At 38.5% G+C, this 19,332-nt stretch overlaps 1 protein-coding gene across 6 annotated transcripts in view; it reads left to right on the top strand.

Annotated features, from left to right (window-relative positions):
- Positions 1-11,736: 11,736 nt before the first annotated feature.
- Positions 11,737-19,332, top strand: part of VPS13A (vacuolar protein sorting 13 homolog A) — a 204,475-nt gene continuing 196,879 nt past the window's right edge. For 4 of the 6 annotated variants that reach the window (XR_012072042.1, XR_012072043.1, XR_004189589.2 and 1 more), the window contains exon 1: positions 11,740-12,016. Coding sequence is in view for 3 of the 6 variants with exons in the window: in XM_031677229.2 (XP_031533089.2) it covers positions 11,917-12,016 (100 nt within the window). In the remaining 3 variants the exon portion in view is untranslated. Of the gene's footprint in view, positions 12,017-19,332 lie in introns of all 6 variants that reach the window. The other 2 variants (XM_006209353.4, XM_006209350.4) reach the window with 2 other exon arrangements.

A 19,332-nucleotide genomic window follows, 5' to 3' on the forward strand; every position in this document is an offset into this window, starting at 1 on the left:
GCCCAGCTGTGCTTTTCCAGCTCTGCCTGTATCACACCTGCTAACATCTCACTGACATAAGCAAGTCACACAACTGAACTGGAGTCAAAGGATGGGGCTGAATATCCTACCCACAATGGGAACGTCCTACAATGTTAAATGATGAGCTAAGAGATAGGTAAAATAATGGAGCCAATGTTGAAATTACTACAGAGGGAGACAGAAAATGAATATATGAGAGGCAGTGATAAATACTGTAAGAAAAAATAAAGATGCAATGTATGGAAATATTGTTAAGGAGTCGGGGTAGGGGTGATGGGAGGGTGCTACTTTTGATAGGATGGTCAAGGAAAACCTCTTTGATTAGGAGATATTCGAGGGGAGACCTTAATGTGAGGAGGGATCATTTAGGGAATTTGAGGAATAGAGGCTAAAAGGAACAAAACAGAAAAACAATGACATAAAGGAATAAACAAAAGTGAAAAGAGAGCTCAGCTGGAAACTATGAACTTATATTCCCATCAGCCCTTACGGTTGCATGATCACTTCTGTGCATTTATTTAATGGTTTTTCCGGGTTGAAATGACACATGCACTTCATTTGCTGCTTACATTGTAACAGGACCTCTAGTCTGATGATGAAATCAGTATTTCAAGCTGAGGTAGTCACCATATTTTTTTCTTTTTTTTCCACCTGTAATGTCCTTTATTTATTTATCTTTTCTGTTATTCCCTTAATTTGTTTTTTTTTCTTTCCAGTTTTACTGAGATATAATTGACGTACATCACTGTGTAACTTTAAGGTACAACATAATGATTTGACTTACATACATCATGAAATGATTACTACAATAAGTTAGTGAACATCCACATCTCATATAGATACAAAATAAAGGAAAAAGAAAAAGTATTTTTCCTTGCAATGAGAACTCTTAGGGTTTACTCCCTTAATAACTTTCATATATAATGTACAGCAGTGTTAATTATATTAATCATGTTTACATTACATCTCTAGTACTTATTTATCTTGTAATTGGAAGTTTATTCCTTTTGACCACTTTTATCAAATTCTCCCTTCCACCTAACCCCTACCCCTGTTCTTTGGTAACCACAAATCTGATCTCCTTTTCTATAAATTTGTTTGTTTGCGAAAGTACAATTGATCTACAACACTATGTTAGTTTAAGGTACACAACATAGTGATTTAATATTTCTATATATTACAAAATGATCACCAGAATAAGTGTAGCTACCATCTGTCACCATACAAGGATATTATATAATTATTGACTATATCCCCCACACTGTACACTTCATCCTTGTTACTCATTTATTTTGTAACTGGAAGTTTCTGCCTTTTAATTTCCTCACTTATTTCACTCATCCCCCCCCCCCCCCCCGGCAACCATCCATTTGTCCTCTGAATCCGTGACTCTGTTTTTGTTTTGTTATGTTTGTTTATTTATTTTATTTTTAGATTCCACATGCAAGTAAGATCTACACGTCTTTGTCTGATTTATTTCACTTAGCATAATGCCCTCTATGTCCAACCATGTTGTTGCAAATTCTTGTTTATGGCTTAATATTATTCCATCACTATATACCACCTCTTTATCCGTTTATATATCACTTCTTTATCCGTTTATATATCAATGGTCATTTAGGTTGCTTCCATATCTTGGCTATTGTGAATAATCCTGCAAAATATGGGGATCCATACATATTTTCAAATTAGTGTTTTTTTTTCCTTCAGAAAAATACCCAAAAGTAGAATTGCTGGATCATTTAGTAGTCCTATTTTTTAATTTTTTGAGAAATCCCCACACTATTTTCTACAGTATCTGTACCAGTCTACATTCCTACCAACAGTGCTCAGGGTTCCCTTTTCTCCATGTCCTCACCAATGCTTGTTACTTGTCTTTTTGATAAAGCCATTCTGATGGCATGAGGTGGTATCTCCTTGTGGTTTTGATCTGCATTTTCCTCATGATTAGTGATACTGAGCATCTTTCATGTACCTGTTGGCCATCTACCATGTTTGTTTCTTCATATCAAGTGTATCAGTGGATTTTATGTAAAGAGGGAAACAGTCAAATAGTTTGTAGTAGGCACAGCCACTAAAAGACAAATTGGAATTCTACAGCTAAATTTTTTAAATCTCCTCTAAGACCAGCTCAGATGCCTGAAGTGGTGAGTGAGTAGAATCTTCCTTGTTTAGGAACTGCTCCATTAACAAAAAATATTGGGGAAAGAAACAAAGCCAAATTTATATACAATAACATAAAATTGCAGTAAGTTGTGTTTCTTGTTTAAAGATATGAATCTGCATGAAAAGTAAGAAGAGTTTTAGTATGTCATAATTAACACTCAGATGAGAGAAAAACCAATTTGGTAGTTAAAATATGTGGTTAAAAACGTCATAAATGATTATTAAGTTTGACTTTCTAATCTGAAGTTTAGTTTAAAATATTTTTAGGACTTATTTTAGAAAATACATAGGAATTAATTTATAATCATTATCATTTAAAAGGAAAGTATTTAAAACACTGATTATTTCAATTTGAAGATCAATTTGGAAGGATTTTATGTCAAAAATTCCACTAGATGGCACTCTTTTTTTAACTTCCTTAAAGGAAAATTGACAAAGTTTGAATTTAATGTTAAAACCAAATTAGCCCATCTGACTCAGAATTTCCTTGGATATAAAAAGCACAGTATATAATTTAAGAACAGTATAACTGTGATAACTAATTGATGAAGATTACTTTTGTTAGCAGTGGAAAAATACCATGAGTACTTTCAAGGAAGAGGTTCTGGGAATATTATATTGTGCACTTTAGAAAATGAGATTTTATAAATTGTGAACTTTGGGAAATTTTAGACATTATCAGGTTTTGCTGAATAAGTAATCGATGAATTTATAAAATTTAAAAACACACTACTGGTATACATGAGGCTCAAATTCGCCAGTAGCCTTTTTTTGTTATTAAAAATCTGTCCTTTATCTGTGAAGCTACATGTGAATTACATATAATACAATGTACTATAAAGATGAATTATATATACATGAAGTACATCTCTACATGATACGGGCAATATTGCTTATTAAAATATTGGAGTATCTGTGTGTGTGCATGTGTATGTAGACTGGAGAGCAAGGGGTTGTTTTTTCCTAACCCCACATATGTGCCTATGCTGTTAGTAATAGCATATCTTATCAAGATTTATTAAAAGTACACAAACTTAGAAGCAGGCTTATATATAATTTGTTTGATATCTATTTATAGGTTAGCATATTTCCAGGCAAGTAGAGTTAAATGAAGAATGTACAGACAAACTGTGATTAAAACAGCCAAAAAATAGAACATGTGGAGGTGAATGTTTGGTTTATTTATGGATCAGTTAAGATTTTTACCAGGAATTATGTTGTATTGTGATGAGAAAAGCATACACTAGAACAAGAAGAGTTAAAATACTGCAAAAATACAAAAATAACGTGGACACTTGTTCATGAACCCTCATTGACAATGAATCTCTATTTTAATACTGAAGCGGTGTAAGTTTAAATGGTTAGTAAGTGTTGACATGAACTTAATTTTCTAAGTAAAAGCATACTATTGGTAAATACAAGGTTCGAGTTTGGCAGTAATCCTGTTGTTATTAAAATCTACTCTTTTAAAATGACTTTGGAGCGATATCTCTTAGTAGGTGACTCAAAAAGACCTTGCAAGTACTCACTAACAGCTCAATTTGCTTGCCTTTTCTCAGTTTTTCATCTTTCTTAACATCGCTACAATTTTGATTTTACTGACCACCCCCATCCCGTCTATAAATCCTTCTCGGATTTCTGTGTCATCACACCCCAGGTACACTGGCTCCTGTCCTAGGCGTCCTCTCTCATGTCCATTTGGCTCTTCCCTAAATGAGAATGTTTCCTTACTGTTCTATCCTTGGTCTGTTTCTCTTTCTCTACGTTCCTTTACTCCTAAGTCTCATCCACACACTGAGTGTGGGTAACTGCTTCTCGGAGGGAGCTCTTAAGTGTTCATCTTTGGTCCTGGACTCTCACTGGAATTTCACTCCCTACTTGCTAACTATTGCCAGGCAAATCACCCTGTGTCCTGGATATTTTCCCCTAGATTTCAAATCTCATGGGACCAAGTAACAACTGAACTCCTCATCATCTCCTATAAAACCAATGTCTCGTTTTCACATTTCAGTTACTATGAATGACGAAATCTTGGAAGTAATTTATCTTATCCGCTATAGTTAATTAATTGTCAAGGCTCATAAATTCTACTTTATGACATCCACTTCACCTGTGCCTTTCTAGTCGTTTAAACTGCCGTGACCTGGTTGAGATCCATGGTCACCTCCTGCCTAAATCTCAACTATGGCCCCGGGTGCTGTCTAACTCTGGACTTTCCCATCCCACTCCCTCCTGGTCAGAGCCTGCTATCTGCCTGTTTCAGATTCTCTGCATTAACAGAGAGGCTGGGTAGAGCAGGCAAGGCAGAGTGACAGGGGCTGGCCTCAGAGCGGCGCACTGAGGTGGCTGAGGCTCCGGGAAGGGGCTTCACAGAAACAGCAACACACACACAGTCACACGGCAGCCAGTGCATCTGTGGTTCACAGAGAGAGAAAAGAGAATCAAAGCAGGAAATCAAGATACTGGTCAATATTCGAAAGTCCAGACAGGGAGAGAACTCACATCTGGGAAGTCTTTCCAGTCCTGTCTAAGTTAAGGCTGGCTGAGTAATGGAAAGGCTGCACTGGACGAACAAGGAGGGGAGTGGGAACGCGTGCCATCGTGTGGCCCCGTGCACAGGTCAAGCAGGAACGGACCCTAGTCCCTCATACAGGTGTCCTGGCTTTCTGAAGCTTTCAGCTTGACCCACCTCAACTTTGCTGTCTGACCTGTTCTTGAATATCTGAGCCCTTGATCCTTGGACTCATTACGTATTTATAGACTGGCAGTTGCTGCCACGCTTGTCAATCCAATCTCTGGCCCTGAGTCTGGCTTCTTTCCTGACTGACAATTTACATTTACTCTCTTTGATGATACTGCTGCCCTCTCTCAACCAAATACTTCCCCTGGCGCAGACTCAACTCCAGGTCCTGACTCAGCTCTCTGTAGAGAGATATAAACAGAACTGTTAAGGAGGTATGAAACTGTGAAGTAGTGAAAGAGAGAAGAGAGAGGTCTAAAGTATTGTGGAGGTAGTTACTGCAGGAAGCGGATATAACCCCAAAGGCTGAGTGAGCAAGGGGACAGACTTGTAAACCTAGAAGAGGAGCCCTCCGGCTGACACACACAGACCTCTGAGGAGAGATCTGCTTGGCTGGTATATAGGAGGAGGACCAGTGAGATTGGTTCTGATGTCTCTGAGATGGTGAGATGATACTGACTCTGCAAGCGGGGTGGGGAGGGGGGAGATGCAAGGCAGGCTCAGGTGCTGCTAAGGAACTGCTCCTGGTGGGTGAAGATGGGCTGCTGGGGTGACGACCAGAAGAAAAGAAAGTAGACAGGAAGCCCTATGAGGTACCAACAAAAAGGAGCAACTCTTTCCCCCTCCAGCCCCTCTAGCGCCCCTTCTTGGCAAAGCCTAAATAGGATGCTAATGCCAAATGCAGTTTGCAGTGTGCCCCAGCATCACAGAGCCACAAAGAGAAGGGTAGGGTTGGAGCTGATTGGCAATAATTCACTGTCTGGCAGGTATGCCTATCCTGCCTTCTGCAAACATGTGAGTGCTTACCCTGTTGTAGACACAGAGGCTAGAACAAGCAAAATAATAATAATAATAATAATAATAATAATAATAATAATAATAATAATAATTTCTTCTTGAGTAGCTTATATTATATTATTATAACAGGAAGAGATAGGTGGACAGAAAATAAATAAGTAAAAAAAATAGGCTGTCAGGTGGAAAGTGTTCTGAGGAAGGATGAAGCAGGGAAGGGGACAGGAGTACTGAGGGATGGGAAGGCAGGTATCAACGCTAAGCAGGCTGTTCAAGAAAGGGCTGAGAAAATTCACAGAGCAAACAAAGACGGAGGGAGTGAGTTATACAGACGTCTGAGGAAAGAGCCTCTAGATAAGAGTAGGGTAGAGGGGAAGGCCGTTTGTGTAGGGCCTTATCTGCTGGAAGGGCTGTGGTCATTACAAGGTGATATGGGAGTCAGATTAACAGCTTTGGAGCACTGAAGTGGCACGGTCTGGAATGTTTCTGAAGGACCTTCTGGGGGCTTTTTTGAAATTAGATTGTCCTCCCGGGATTCACGGCCCAGCCAACGGGAACCTAATTCTGGGTGTAGAGCCTGGCCTTCCACATACATCCTCTGTCCCTCTCTGTACCTGTGTCTTCGAGCACTGCAGTGGGGGTCTGGCCGAGGTCCTGATGCCTCTTCTCCTGGGGCTGCAACTTCACTCCACAATCACAAGCTCTTTTTTTTGTACCCTCGGCTCGAGTCAGTCTTAGTATATCAACCTCTTTCTCTGTGGTATGTTCAGTCATGTAAGAGTTGGGTGTGGCTTCATAGCCAACATTTGTTCATTCTTTCAACAAATATGTATGTAAAACCTATTATGGAGGAGAGGGTGTAGCTCAGTGGTAGAGCACGTGCTTAGCATGCACAAGGTCCTGGGTTCAATACCCAGTACTCCCATTAAAATAAATAAGTATATAAATAAACCTGATTACCTCCCCCCCAAAACAAACAACAAAACACAACAACAACAACAATGAAAAGAAAAGCTATTATGTGCCTAGCATTCATGTAGGAACTGGGAACGGTAACAGAGAACTAGACACATTAGCAGTGATGGGGAGACAAAAATCGTTAACAGCTCTGAGGAAGATGATCTCAGAGAGAGATAAATGACATGATGCTAACAAGGTGACTATGACGTAGTATGACTGCTGGCTGCTGAGGCTGAGGTGTCAGGGAAAGCCTCTGATTAAGTGATAGCTGGACAGAAACTTGAATGACAAACGACCAGCCATGTGAAAATCTGAGGTCAGCAAACCCTGATGGACATCAGCATTTGGGACACCTCTTAATCTGGGAAGTGGTCAGTCATTTTAGATATTTAGAGCCAGAGGAAGGCCCTTAGTAATCCCTATGGTACATTTCTCTCTTTCTAGTATCTTACTGGGACCACAGAGTAACTGATGTCTTAATACTTTCGGATAAGGCATCAGATTCAGATGCTTCTCCTTCCTGGCTATTTTACCAAGTACTTGCACAGGGATATGAAAGCACCACGTAGAATCTTTTAACTCGGGCTCATCTAATCCTCATGGACCCCAAATTAGCAGAGCCTTTTAAAATATTCCTTGAAGATAATTATACATTCATAGAAAGTTGCAAGAAAACTTTACAGGGCAGTCCCACATACCTTTCATCCAGTGCTTCTCAATGGTAACATCTTGCTATAGTGCAATATCAAAACCAGGAAATAAACACATTGGTACCATTCATGGAGCTTCTTCAGAGTTCACCAGTTTTATATGCACTTATCTGTGTATGTGTCAAGATACAGAAGTGTTCCATAAACATGAGGCACCTTCCAGCTGTCCATTTGTAGCCACACCTATCCCTCCAGCCCATACCTAACCTTTGGCAACTTGATCTGTTCTCTGTTTCTATACTTTGTTATTACAAGAATGTTTTATAAGTGAAATCATAGTTTTTACTCAGCATGATTCCCCTGAGATTCATCCAAGTTCTTGCAAGAATCAATACTTCATTCCTTTTTATTGCTGAGTAGTATTTCATGAAATGGATGTACAGCATACAATTTGTTCAAACACTCATCTGTTGAAAACATTTGGGTTGTTTCCGGTCATTGCCCATTATGAATAAAGCTGCTATGAACATTCATGTACAAGTTTTTGTGAGAACACATACTTCTCTTTCTCTGGGATAAATGTCCATAAGTATTATTGCTGGTAGGTGCATATTTCTTTTATTATTATTATTTTTTAAAGAAACTGCTCAACTGTTTTCCAGAGTGGCTATACCATCTCACTTTCCCACCACTGATGCATAAATTATCCTGTTTATTCATATCCTCACCAGCATTTTGAGTTATCACTTTTTAAAAATCCATTCTGTTAGGTATGTAGTGCTAACTCATTTGTGGTTTTAGACATTTCCCCAATGGCTGATAATGTTGAGCATATTTTCATGTTCTTATTTGCCATCTGTATATCCTTTTCAGGAAATGTGTGTTCATGTCTTTTGGCAGACTTTTGAGAATTCACATATATTTCTACCTCAATTCTCCACCAAGATTGAGACCTTGTTCAGAAACTTCGGAAGGCTCTAACTCTAGGAAGAGCAATTCATTCATGTGCATATTCAGTTTTCCAAAGCATCATAAAATAATATTATACTCTAATAACATTTCTGATACATCCCTCTTTACCAGTTTAGAAGAATAAATTAAGTTTACATCTTCCTTTTTTAATGTTCCCAGTGTACAGCATATAGTTTTTCCTTAGTTTAAAATCTCCAAAGCTGATTTGCTTTAGACTAAAAGCATTTCAATTAGTATGAGTAAGAGAAGTGTTATTATACTTGGTTCGTAGTTATCTTCTTACTTTATTTAAACAGCTTTCTTGTTTTGGGAAAAATAGATACATGCTCAATGTGAAAAAAAAAAAGCATGAAAGAACAAATACATATTACCTAAAGTCTCATCATCTAGAGATAATCACTGCTAACATTTGGTGAGCATATATCTAGATTTCTTTCTGTACGTATATTCTCTGCACACTTCAAATATGTTTACAATTTATATAATGGATATGATACTATTCTATACCTTGTTCTCACAAGTGTATATTATGACTTCTTTCCGTATTAGTATAAAACTTTATAATTTTTAAAGCTTGTTTAGTAACTCATTATGTGTGTGTGTTTACTTAACCAGGTTCCCTATTAGTGAATATTTAGGTTGTTTCCAATTTTTTGTTATTAAAAACAATGCTTTAATGAATGTGCTTATTGGATAGCTTTTTGAATTTTTATAATTATTTTCTTAGAATAAATCTCTATAAGTGGGATTACTGAACCAAAAGTTACATGCACATATATGTATACATATGTATATGTCAGTTTGCAGATGTTTACAGACTGCCTTTTAGAAAGATTGTGTTGATTTACATTTCACATGCACTGCCTGGGTAAGGTTCTTGTAAGTTTCTTAACTTTCTGCCTGTATCTCCCTTCCAACAAATTTCTCTCTTTTTTTAAAGGACTGGAAAACATAAATCCAAATCACTTCTTATTGTTTATAACTTTTAAACTGTTAACTGAGATAGGCTTTCAGGGCTTTATGAGGCTAGTCAGTCAAAGTCCTGTAAAATGGCCAACTTCTAGACCTGTTCCTCTTAGACACTTTTCAAGAACGTGGTGTGCTTCAATGGCTTTGTTATCAGGCAGTCTAGCTCACTTTTGCAATACTGACCTTGCAAGGAGAATGATAAAAGCAAGCAGCACAGCAATGACATTTACTTGTGGACAGAGGAATTATAATTAGGAGAAAAAGATGTCCAAGGTTACTGCCAGTATACCAAAACTTCAAAGATGGGAAACTGTAGCATGTAAACTAAACAGAAGATAGCAAGTTCTCCTTACGAAGTTAGAGATTTGTATTACAGCTTGATGATATTACAGTTTGGGGTCACTCAAATGCTTTTCTTCTTTTTTTAAATTTGATCAAACAATGAAGTACAGCATTTTAATTATGATCTGGAGAAAAAAAATCTTCCACTGATACATTCCCAAATCTGCAACTTGAGCATCTGTTTTGGTAATCCTTGGGCTTATTTTTCAAGGTTTAATAGATATTTGGTTTAATGATTTAATAAGTACACCTATCCTTTATATGATGATATTAATATAATTTTGCTTACAAACTTCCTTAGATGGGTTAAGCAACACAAGGACTGAAGATAAAATTGCACCTTTTAGTAATTAGGAAACATGATGATATAGCACCTAACACTAGGTAAGAATTCAGTTACAACATGTGTCTTCATTTTTATTTCCAACACTTTTTCAGAAATTTGTTCATTGTTCTTCAGCAAATAAATACTTATACTTCTAAATTTTCAGCAGCACATTCCACCTCACCCAATTCTACAGGATTTTCACAAATTGGAGAAAACCAGTGTGAAGTGTTTGCAAGATACTTAAGTTGTATTTTTGGAGTGAGTTCTGGAAATTCTTGTACTTTAAATTTATAGTGCTAGATGTAACAGTGTAATTTTGTAGCCACTGTATATCTGGCTTCTTATTAATAACAGTAAAGTAGCAAAATACCTGATTGTATAAAGCTTTTCCCTTTTCTGAGCATTTTAACTTCTGTTAGTTTCACTGTTCAGGTATTCTGAGGTAGCTTTCCAATGTCATTAGCCAATTGCAAGAGGAGCAGGTGGGGTGGTGGAGTGGGGTTAGAAGTGCCAGGTTCCATCTGTTTCTGCAGAACATTAGTTGTTTCACCTGGGATAAATCCCTAACATTGACGCTTCATTATTCTTAAGACCAAGAGATTGAACCGGTGATCTAATAAAGGCTCTGCAAATATGAAACTATATGAAAATAATTCATAAACGAGTGTAAAATTAAATTTCACACTGTACTCATAAACGAGTGTAAAATTAAATTTCACACTCTACTTGTAAAGGTAAACTTTTAAACCTTAAAAAATTTGGGTGACTATGCACAAGAAGTGCCAAAACGATACAGGAATTAACAGAAAAATCATCATTTGCCATGCAGAGAGAAAACGTTTGACGTATACCCCCATGTCTTAAATCCTTAAGAGGGTTATTAACTTCAGTTTTCCAAACTTCACATCCAGCGTCTGTGTGACCTCAGGTCTTTGGCCCTATTTTTACATAAGACAAAAGTGCGGGTGGTTGTGGGTTTGAAGGAGTTCTAATCTTAGCTAAGGTCAGTCATTATGTGAAGGATCAAGGGTTGATGGTCTAGGTCTCGAAGTATTTGGCAGCGGGCGGGTGGGCGGGCGAGTGTGTGTGTGTGTGTGTGTGTGTGTGTGTGTAGCTCAGCAGTTTAAGGGTTGCAAGGCGGTTTTGTCTAACTAACTTGACCAAAAATAGCGTGATCTCAGTTGCAGGGGAGGGGGCGTGGCATTACAATCCCGAGTTTACTCTTCACTTCCCTCCCTCGAATTACAGCTGGGGAAGTTAAGTCATCTCAGGTGCGTCCTCGCCAAGTCCTTGGAGGGCCGGGCGAGGCAGGTACAGGCGTCCCAACACTCAGGCTAGTCGGACCCAGGAAGCCGGCAACGCCCCGGCTCAGCCGGTACCCCCGAAACTGTAATAATAAGGGGGTGCTCCTCGTGACGCTTCACGCTTAACATGGAAGGCGCTGCAATCAGCCCCCGCTTCACTTAGGTTTAGGACCTCCCCGCCCGTGTGGGGGGCGTGTCTCCTCGGTTAGGGGCGGGGCATCCCGGGCCCGGAGTAACCGCCGCGCCCCTCAGCGCCCCGCCCCCGCAGCCAGCCCCGCCGCGGGACTGCGGGAGGGGCGGAGTCGGGAAATGTCGGGCCACTCCTGATACTCGTCCCGTTGCCAGGCGATGGGGAGAAGGCGGGGCCGAGGAGCTAGAGGAGCCGCGCTCAGCAGGAATCCGGCACCCGTCGGAGAGGCGGCCGCGCAGCCGCCCTAGCTCCCTCTGGGGCCTCCCGCTCCGCCCCAACCCTGGAGCCCGAGGCGCGCATGCGTCGCGCGAAGGCCCACCTCCGCCCCTCACAGGGCTCGCGGCAGGGCTTCCTGTCCGGCGCGAGTGGCTCCACGGTCGGAGCCACCCCGGAGCCGGTGAACCGAGCGGTCTCGAGAGAAGGGCGCGGGAGGGCAGGCGCAGGAAGAAGGAGCGCCGCGTCCACCGCGGCTGAAGAAAATGGTGTTCGAGTCGGTGGTCGTGGACGTGTTGAACCGGTTCTTGGGGGACTATGTGGTGAACCTGGACACGTCCCAGCTCACACTGGGCATCTGGGGAGGTAACGAGACTGCCGCCGCCCGCGTACCTCGTCTCTTTCCTGGGCTCCCGTTGCCGGAGCCAGGCCCGGCTTTCTTGGGGCCTCGGGCCCCTCGCCCGCCACCTGCCGCCGCCCTCGTTGGGGTCAAATTTACGTAGTGCTGGGCAGCAGTTCCGGGGCCTCCGCTTGCGAGTTATTTTTTTGGCTGGAGGGGAGTGGGGCCGTAGGTGCGGGATGAAAAGAGTCCCCTTTTTCCGGCTGGGGGGCCCCGTAGTGGACTTCAAGGGTCTGGAGTTAAGATTCCGCAGAGGCGTCCTTTTCTGGCGCTCGCTGTCCGGTTTCAGCTGTGCTGGGTGAGGGGCGGCCACGAGACGCACCTGGGCTTGGACTGGTCTTTGTCATTCCCGGACCCCCCCCCCCCGGGTTGTGACGGAGGCCCCGGGCAGCCCACGGAGTGTCGCACGCCGCCTCGCACGTGAAAGCAAGGCGCTGTGACCGAAGACGCCCTCTTCCTTCCTTCCTCAGCCTCCGTGAGTGGCTGAACCGTGACGGTTTCTCGGCTGCCCCTTCCAGGCGCACAACCTGGACTCCGGGTTGTTGGCCTGGGTTGGGCTGATAACATAGAGCGGAAACGCCTGTGCACATTAACTCGAACAGCTGGCTATGTGTTTTCAGTTTACAGCCTGAGCCAGGAACGTGTCACGTTTGTAAGGGTTTGGGGTTTTGTGGTTCACAGTGAGTTACTGAATTTTTAAGAGACTAGGTGCGCTATGCAAGAGACGGGGATGAACCCGTCCTTACATTGCTTAGATGGTGAAGGACCGAAGCCTTACTTACTATCGGTTTATTCTGTTGCTCTTCCTTATTTGGAGCTTCATTTTTAGTGCTTCCACCTGTTTTGTATTTACTTTAAATACCCATTAGAAATTAGATTCCTTTTCCTTATGACATGACCCTTCCAGGCCAAAACTAGGGTTAATGTTTTGTGTGAGTGGTGTATTTTTTTTTAATTTTACTATTCTTAAATATGCACACACTTTGAGCCTTCTAAAATACTTGTTCTTCTCCTTTATGAAATAGTGTAAATAGGTAATTTAGTTTGATAAAGAAAACCTGTTACTACTGTTGGCATCCGATACCACATTAGAGAGTGGGACTAAGAACTAGGGACATAAGTGCTAGCTCAGCACCTCTGACTAGTACCAGAAACTAGCCGATGGCTTAATCTACGCTGCTTCTCATTTGCAAAATAAAAATAATAAAACTTATTATCACTTTTATTACTAACTCTCCACCTACCTCAGTAGGAAGCCTTGAGAACATTTTGTGGTATCCTTTGATCTATAGTGGAAAATTCATACTACATTCAAGGTGGAAATTTGTGTAGAGTGACTTATCAACGGATTTGTTCATTTAAAATTTTCACACAGTAAAATTCACTCTTAGGATGTCCAGTTCTATCCGTCTTGACAAATACAAAGAAGCACGTATCCACCCTCACAAACTTGTTGATGAAAATTACATCAGGACCTCAAGTCCCTCTGCTGCCCCTTTATAGTCTACCGCCCAGTCCCCACTCCTGGCAACCGCTGATCTGTTTTCATTGTTACAGTTTTGCCTTTTATAGAGTGCCATGTATTTGGAATTATGTGGTGTTAGCTTTTGGGGTCTGGCTTCTTAATTTCACTCCTTTCACTTATACGAAATGAATTTGAGAGGCATCCATGTGTTGCATGCGTGCATCGGTATTTCATTCCTCTATTTCTGAGTACAATTTTATCGTGTGGATGTTCTATGTATGTTTGTTCACCAGTCCAAAGATGTTTCAGTTTTTGGTGATCATGAATAGAGCTACCATAAACATTCACATTCAAGTTTTTGTGTGGACATAGATTTTTATTTCTTTTTGAGATTTTGAAGTTGTAAGGGATACTCAAATTATGTGAAACTGAAACTGCTTTTCAAAGTGACTGTACCATTTTGCAGTCTCACTAGCATTGAATGGGGGTATGTAGTTGCTCTCCACCCTCACTAGCACTATAGTATTGCCATTTTAAAAACATCTTAGCCCTTCCAATGTGTATATAGTGATAAAGCATTGTGGTTTTAATTTATATTTCCTTAGTGATTGAGGGCGTTGAGCAACTTTTCATGTCAATCTTTGCTGTTTGTATATTCTGTTGGTGAAGTGTCTTCAAATCTTTTGCTCATTTTAAATTGGACTGTTTTTCCTTTTCTCTTGAGATTTAATTCACATACCATTATATCCACCCTTTTAAAATGTACGATTCATTGCTTTTTAGTATAATCACAAAATTGTGCAGCTGTCACCACTATCTAACTCCTGAACATTTTCAACACTCCAAAAATAAACCTCATACCTATTAACAGTTACCTCAGATTTCTCCCCACCCTGCCTCTGGCAGCTGCTAATCTACTTTCTGTCTTCTATAGATTTGTCAATTCCAGACATTACATTTAAATGGAATCACAATATACACGGTCTCTTGTTTCTAGCTTCTTTCACTTAGTATTATATTCTCAAGGTTCATTCATACTGTAGCATGTATCAGTATTTCATTACTTTTTATGACTGACTAATATTCCATTATATGGATATAACCTATTTTGTTTATTCATTCATCAGTTGATGGACATTTAATTTATTACTACTTTTTGCCTTTTATGATTACTGCTGCTGTAAACATTTATGTACAAGTTCTTTTGTGGGCATATATTTTTAATTTTCGTGGGTTTATACCTAGGAGTGGAATTTCTGAGTCACATGGTAACTTTTTTTTTTTTTTACTGAGTTATAGTTACTTTACCATGTTGTGTCAATTTCTGGTGTACAGCACAGTTTTTCACATAGTAACTTTTGTTTAGACTCAAGGAACTTCCAAACTCTTCCAAAGTGTTTTCTTATTGAGTGTTGAGAGTTCTTTTAATATTGTGAATACAAGTCGTTTGTAAGATATGTGATTTGAAAGCATTTTCTCCCAGTCTTTTCCAAGTCTGTCAAGTTTTGCATGGCAAAAGTTTAACATTTTTATCAAGTCCATTTCATGAAAATTTCTTTGAGTTGTACTTTTGGTATCGTGCCTATGAAGTCTTTTCCTAATGCAGAGTCACAAAGATTTTCTCCTATGTTTCATTCTAGAAGTTTTATAATTTTATGTTTTACATTTTTATAACTGTAAAATTTCAGATCCATTTTTTATAAAGTGCAGTATAGATTGAAGGTTGGGGTTCATTTGTCTGCATGTGGATACAAATGCCCAATTTTTTTAGCACCAGTTACCTAAAAGAATATCCTTTTTCCATTGAATTATTTTTGCACTGTTAACAAAAAACCGGGAGACTTTGTATTCTGTGGGCTTATTTTTTAACTGTATCTGCTTCAGCAATCTATGTGTCCATATTTTCACCAAGACCACACATGTCTTGATAACTGTAGCTTTATAGTAAGTCTTGAAATCAGGTAGTGTGATCTCTAACTTTGGTGGTTACCATATTTTAAAAATAACATGTTAGTGTTTTATGCATAACAGTTGGTTATATTTTGATAAATGAAGATTTAAACAATAGCTAGAATTTTAAAAATCCTTTGAGAATTTAAAAAGCAGTAATTGATAAATTTAAAAATTCTTTGAAAATTTCAATAATTGAAACTAGATGCTGCATAGGAAAAATGTTAAGATTATGGACTTAGTATTTTATGGTCTAATGTCAGAAGGACCTACTAATTTTAAATGTATCTTTTGCTGGGCTTCTGTGTAACAATCCAGCTGATTTCACTATTAGCGTATGAATAGTATTAAGTAATATTCAGAACTTAAATTGATGGTTTCATGTGTAATAATGGAAAATTTGTTTCAGAGATGGTTCTTTGGAAATTAGAATCCATTTTTCCTTAGGAACATTATCATATATGAGTGGAGTTGATAAAAACTTGAATTACAATGCAGCAGAACAATGAATGCTACTATACTGGGTCCAGTACAGTAAGTAAGTAGACTGAGTGCTGGAAGCATCTATTTTGTGGGAGGGAAAAGAGAAATTGAGCTTTTTCTTAACCTCTTGGCAAATTCTGATGTTGGTAAAGTATAATTTTTATATGGTGTTATTTACAATTCTCTCCCCTTCCTATTTTATCATCTGTTTAGGGAGGTGGTAGTACTTCATCTGAGATTCCTCTCCCAACTTTGCTGAACTATCTAGCATTTAATATTTTCTTCAAGAGCTAGGGTGCATCAGAATCAGCCATGTATGCTTGTTATAAATACAGATTTTTAAAATTGCTTTCCAGATACTGTAATTCGTTTATCTGGAGTAGGACACACAAAATATTTGTTTTTAAACAAATGACACAGGGGATGGCTTGTGTGATAGAATTGTGATTTGTAACTTAGTACCTCAGTATTGTAGTTCTCCTTCTTGCTCTTTTTCTTGTTTTCTCCAGAATTACAATACTTGGGGAAATTTTACACATATTTTTTGTTGTTATGTCTGACATCTTTAAGTAACATTAGAAGCTCAGATTTCTTCTTTTACACTTATATATTCTGTTTTTGAAATATTAATCTTCCAGTTTTCTCTCTATATAGTCTCATGTTCAGTGGCCTTTTAATGCATACCCCTAATGTAACAGTGGCTCTGTAGGAAGAAGAAGATTCAGTCAGGGCACAGTTGCTGATTTTAACAAATCATTCTTCTGTGATAGAAATATACTGGGGAACCAAACAAATGATTGTTTCAGTTTAGGGGAATTACCAATTCTAATTCCTTAAATATTGTTTTTACTTTTATGTCCTAAGATACTTTCATAGAACCTTAGAGCTGAAAGGGAACATTTTATTAGAAGTGTTCAAAAATACATCAGTGTTAGGAGATTTTACAGTCCACATCCATATACCCACAATCTAAAGTCTACCATCAAACAGCTTTATCGAGGTAAAATGGACATATAGTAAAACACACATATTTAAAGTCTACAGTTTAATAAATCTTGACATATCTATGCACCTGGGAAACATCATCGTGATCAAAATAATGAACATATCCATCATACCCCAAAGTTTGCTTGCCCACACCCTCAGAGGCACCCATTATTATTACTGTTTTTTCTACCATATATATCTGTTCCTGGTGTACTGAGAGGTTTTTTTTTTTTTTTTTAAGAATGTGTGTTGGATTTTGTAATGTGATTTTTCTGATCTATTAATATCATCATAGATTTTTCTATGAATCATACGATTACATTTATTGATTTTTGAATGTAGAACAACATTTCATACCTTGAATTAATCCCACTTTGCCATAGTGTATAATTATTTTTATATATTGTTGGATTCAATTTGCTGATGTTTTATTGATGATTTTTGCATCTATGTTCATGAGAGTTATTGGTCTGTAGTTTTTCTTTCTTTTAATGTTTTTATCTGGTTTTGGTATTAGCATAATACTGAACTCATAGATGAGTTAGAAGTGTTCATATGTTACCTGAAAGAGATTTTGAGGGATTAGAATCATTTTTTTCCTTAAATGTTCTATAGAACATTAGTGAAACCATCTGAACCATCTGGGCAGCTTTCTTTCAGTGTTGAAAGATTATTAACTGTTGATTCAATTTTTTTATAGATAGAGGCCTATTTAGATTATTTTTTCTTGTGTGTTTTTGTGGTATGTATTTTTCAGGGAATTGGTACATTTCATCTAAGTTATAGCATTTGATTGCTATACTAATCTCTTAATGTCCATGGGTTCAATAGTGATGGCCTTTCATTTCTGATATTAATAATGTTTGTCTTTTCTCTTTCTTCTTGGTTAACATGACTAGAGAGTTGTTAGGTTTATTTATCTTTTCGAAGAACCAGCTTTTGGGTTTATTGAAATCTGAATTGATTTTCTGTATTGAATTACAGCAACTTCTGCCCAAATTCTTCTTATTTTTTCTTATTTAGGATTTAATTTGCTTTTCTTTTTCTAGTTTCCTAATGTAGAAGCTTAAATTACTGGTTTTCGATCTTTCTCCTTTTCTGATACATGCATTCAATGGTGTAAGTTTCCCTCTAAGCCCTGCTATTGCTGCATGTCACAAATTTTGATAAGTGACATTTTCATTTGTTTCAAAATATTTTTAAAATTTATTTTAAGACTTTTTTGACTTATGTGTTAGTTAAAACTAGTGTTTATTTAATCTTCAGATATTTGGGGATCTTGCAGCTTTCTCTCCAGAAATGTTTATAATTTCTAGTTTAATTCCATTGTGGTCTAAAAGCAAACTTTGTATGGCTTCTCTTCCTTTGAATTTGTTAAGATATGGTTCATGGCCCTGAGTGTGGTTTATCTTGGTAAGTGTTCCAAGTGAGCTTGAGAAGAATATTCTGCTGTTGTTGGGTGAAGTGTTCTATACATTAGTTAATATCCCTTTGTTTTTAATTTATCTGTGTCTTTATATTTAAAGTGGATTTCTTATCTTTTTTTTTATAGAGCATTTTTATTTGAGGTATAGTCAGTTTACAACGTGTCAATTTCTGGTGTACAGCACAATTCTTCAGATATACATGAATATATATATATTCATTTTCTTATTCTTTTTCACCATGAGCTACTACAAGGTATTGAATATATTTCCCTGTGCTGTACAGTATAAACTTGTTTATCTATTTTACACACACCAGTCTGCAGATCTCGAATTCCCAGTTTATCCCTTCCCAGTCCCCTCCCCTCTGGCAACCATAAGTCTGGATTCTATGTCTGTGGGTCTGTTTCTGTTTTATGTGTAAGTTCATTGATCTTTTTTGTTTTTCAGATTCCATGTATGAGTGATATCATATGGTATTTTTCTCTTTCTGGCTTACTTCACTTAGAATGACATTCTCCAGGGCCATCCATCATGCTGCAAATGGCATTATTTTATCATTTTTTATGGCTGAGTATTATTCCATTGTATAAATATACCACAACTTCTTTATCCAGTCATCTGCTGTTGGACATTTAGGTTGTTTCCATGCCCTGGCTATTGTAAATAGTGCTACTATGAACATTGGGGTACGTGTGTCTTTTTGAATTAAGGTTCCCTCTGGAGTGGGATTGCTTGGTCATATGATAAGTCAATTTTTAGTCTTTTGAGACATCACCATACTGTTTTCCACAATGGCTGCACCAAACTGCATTCCCACCAGCAGTGGAGGAGGGTTGCCTTTTCTCCACAGCCTGTCCAGCATTTGTCATTTGTGGACTTTTGAATGATGGCCATTCTGACTGGTGTGAGGTGATACCTCATTGTAGTTTTGATTTGCATTTCTCTGATAATTAGTGATATTGAGCATTTT

Source organism: Vicugna pacos, chromosome 4 (genome assembly GCF_048564905.1).
Source record: "Vicugna pacos chromosome 4, VicPac4, whole genome shotgun sequence".
NCBI lineage: Eukaryota > Metazoa > Chordata > Mammalia > Artiodactyla > Camelidae > Vicugna > Vicugna pacos.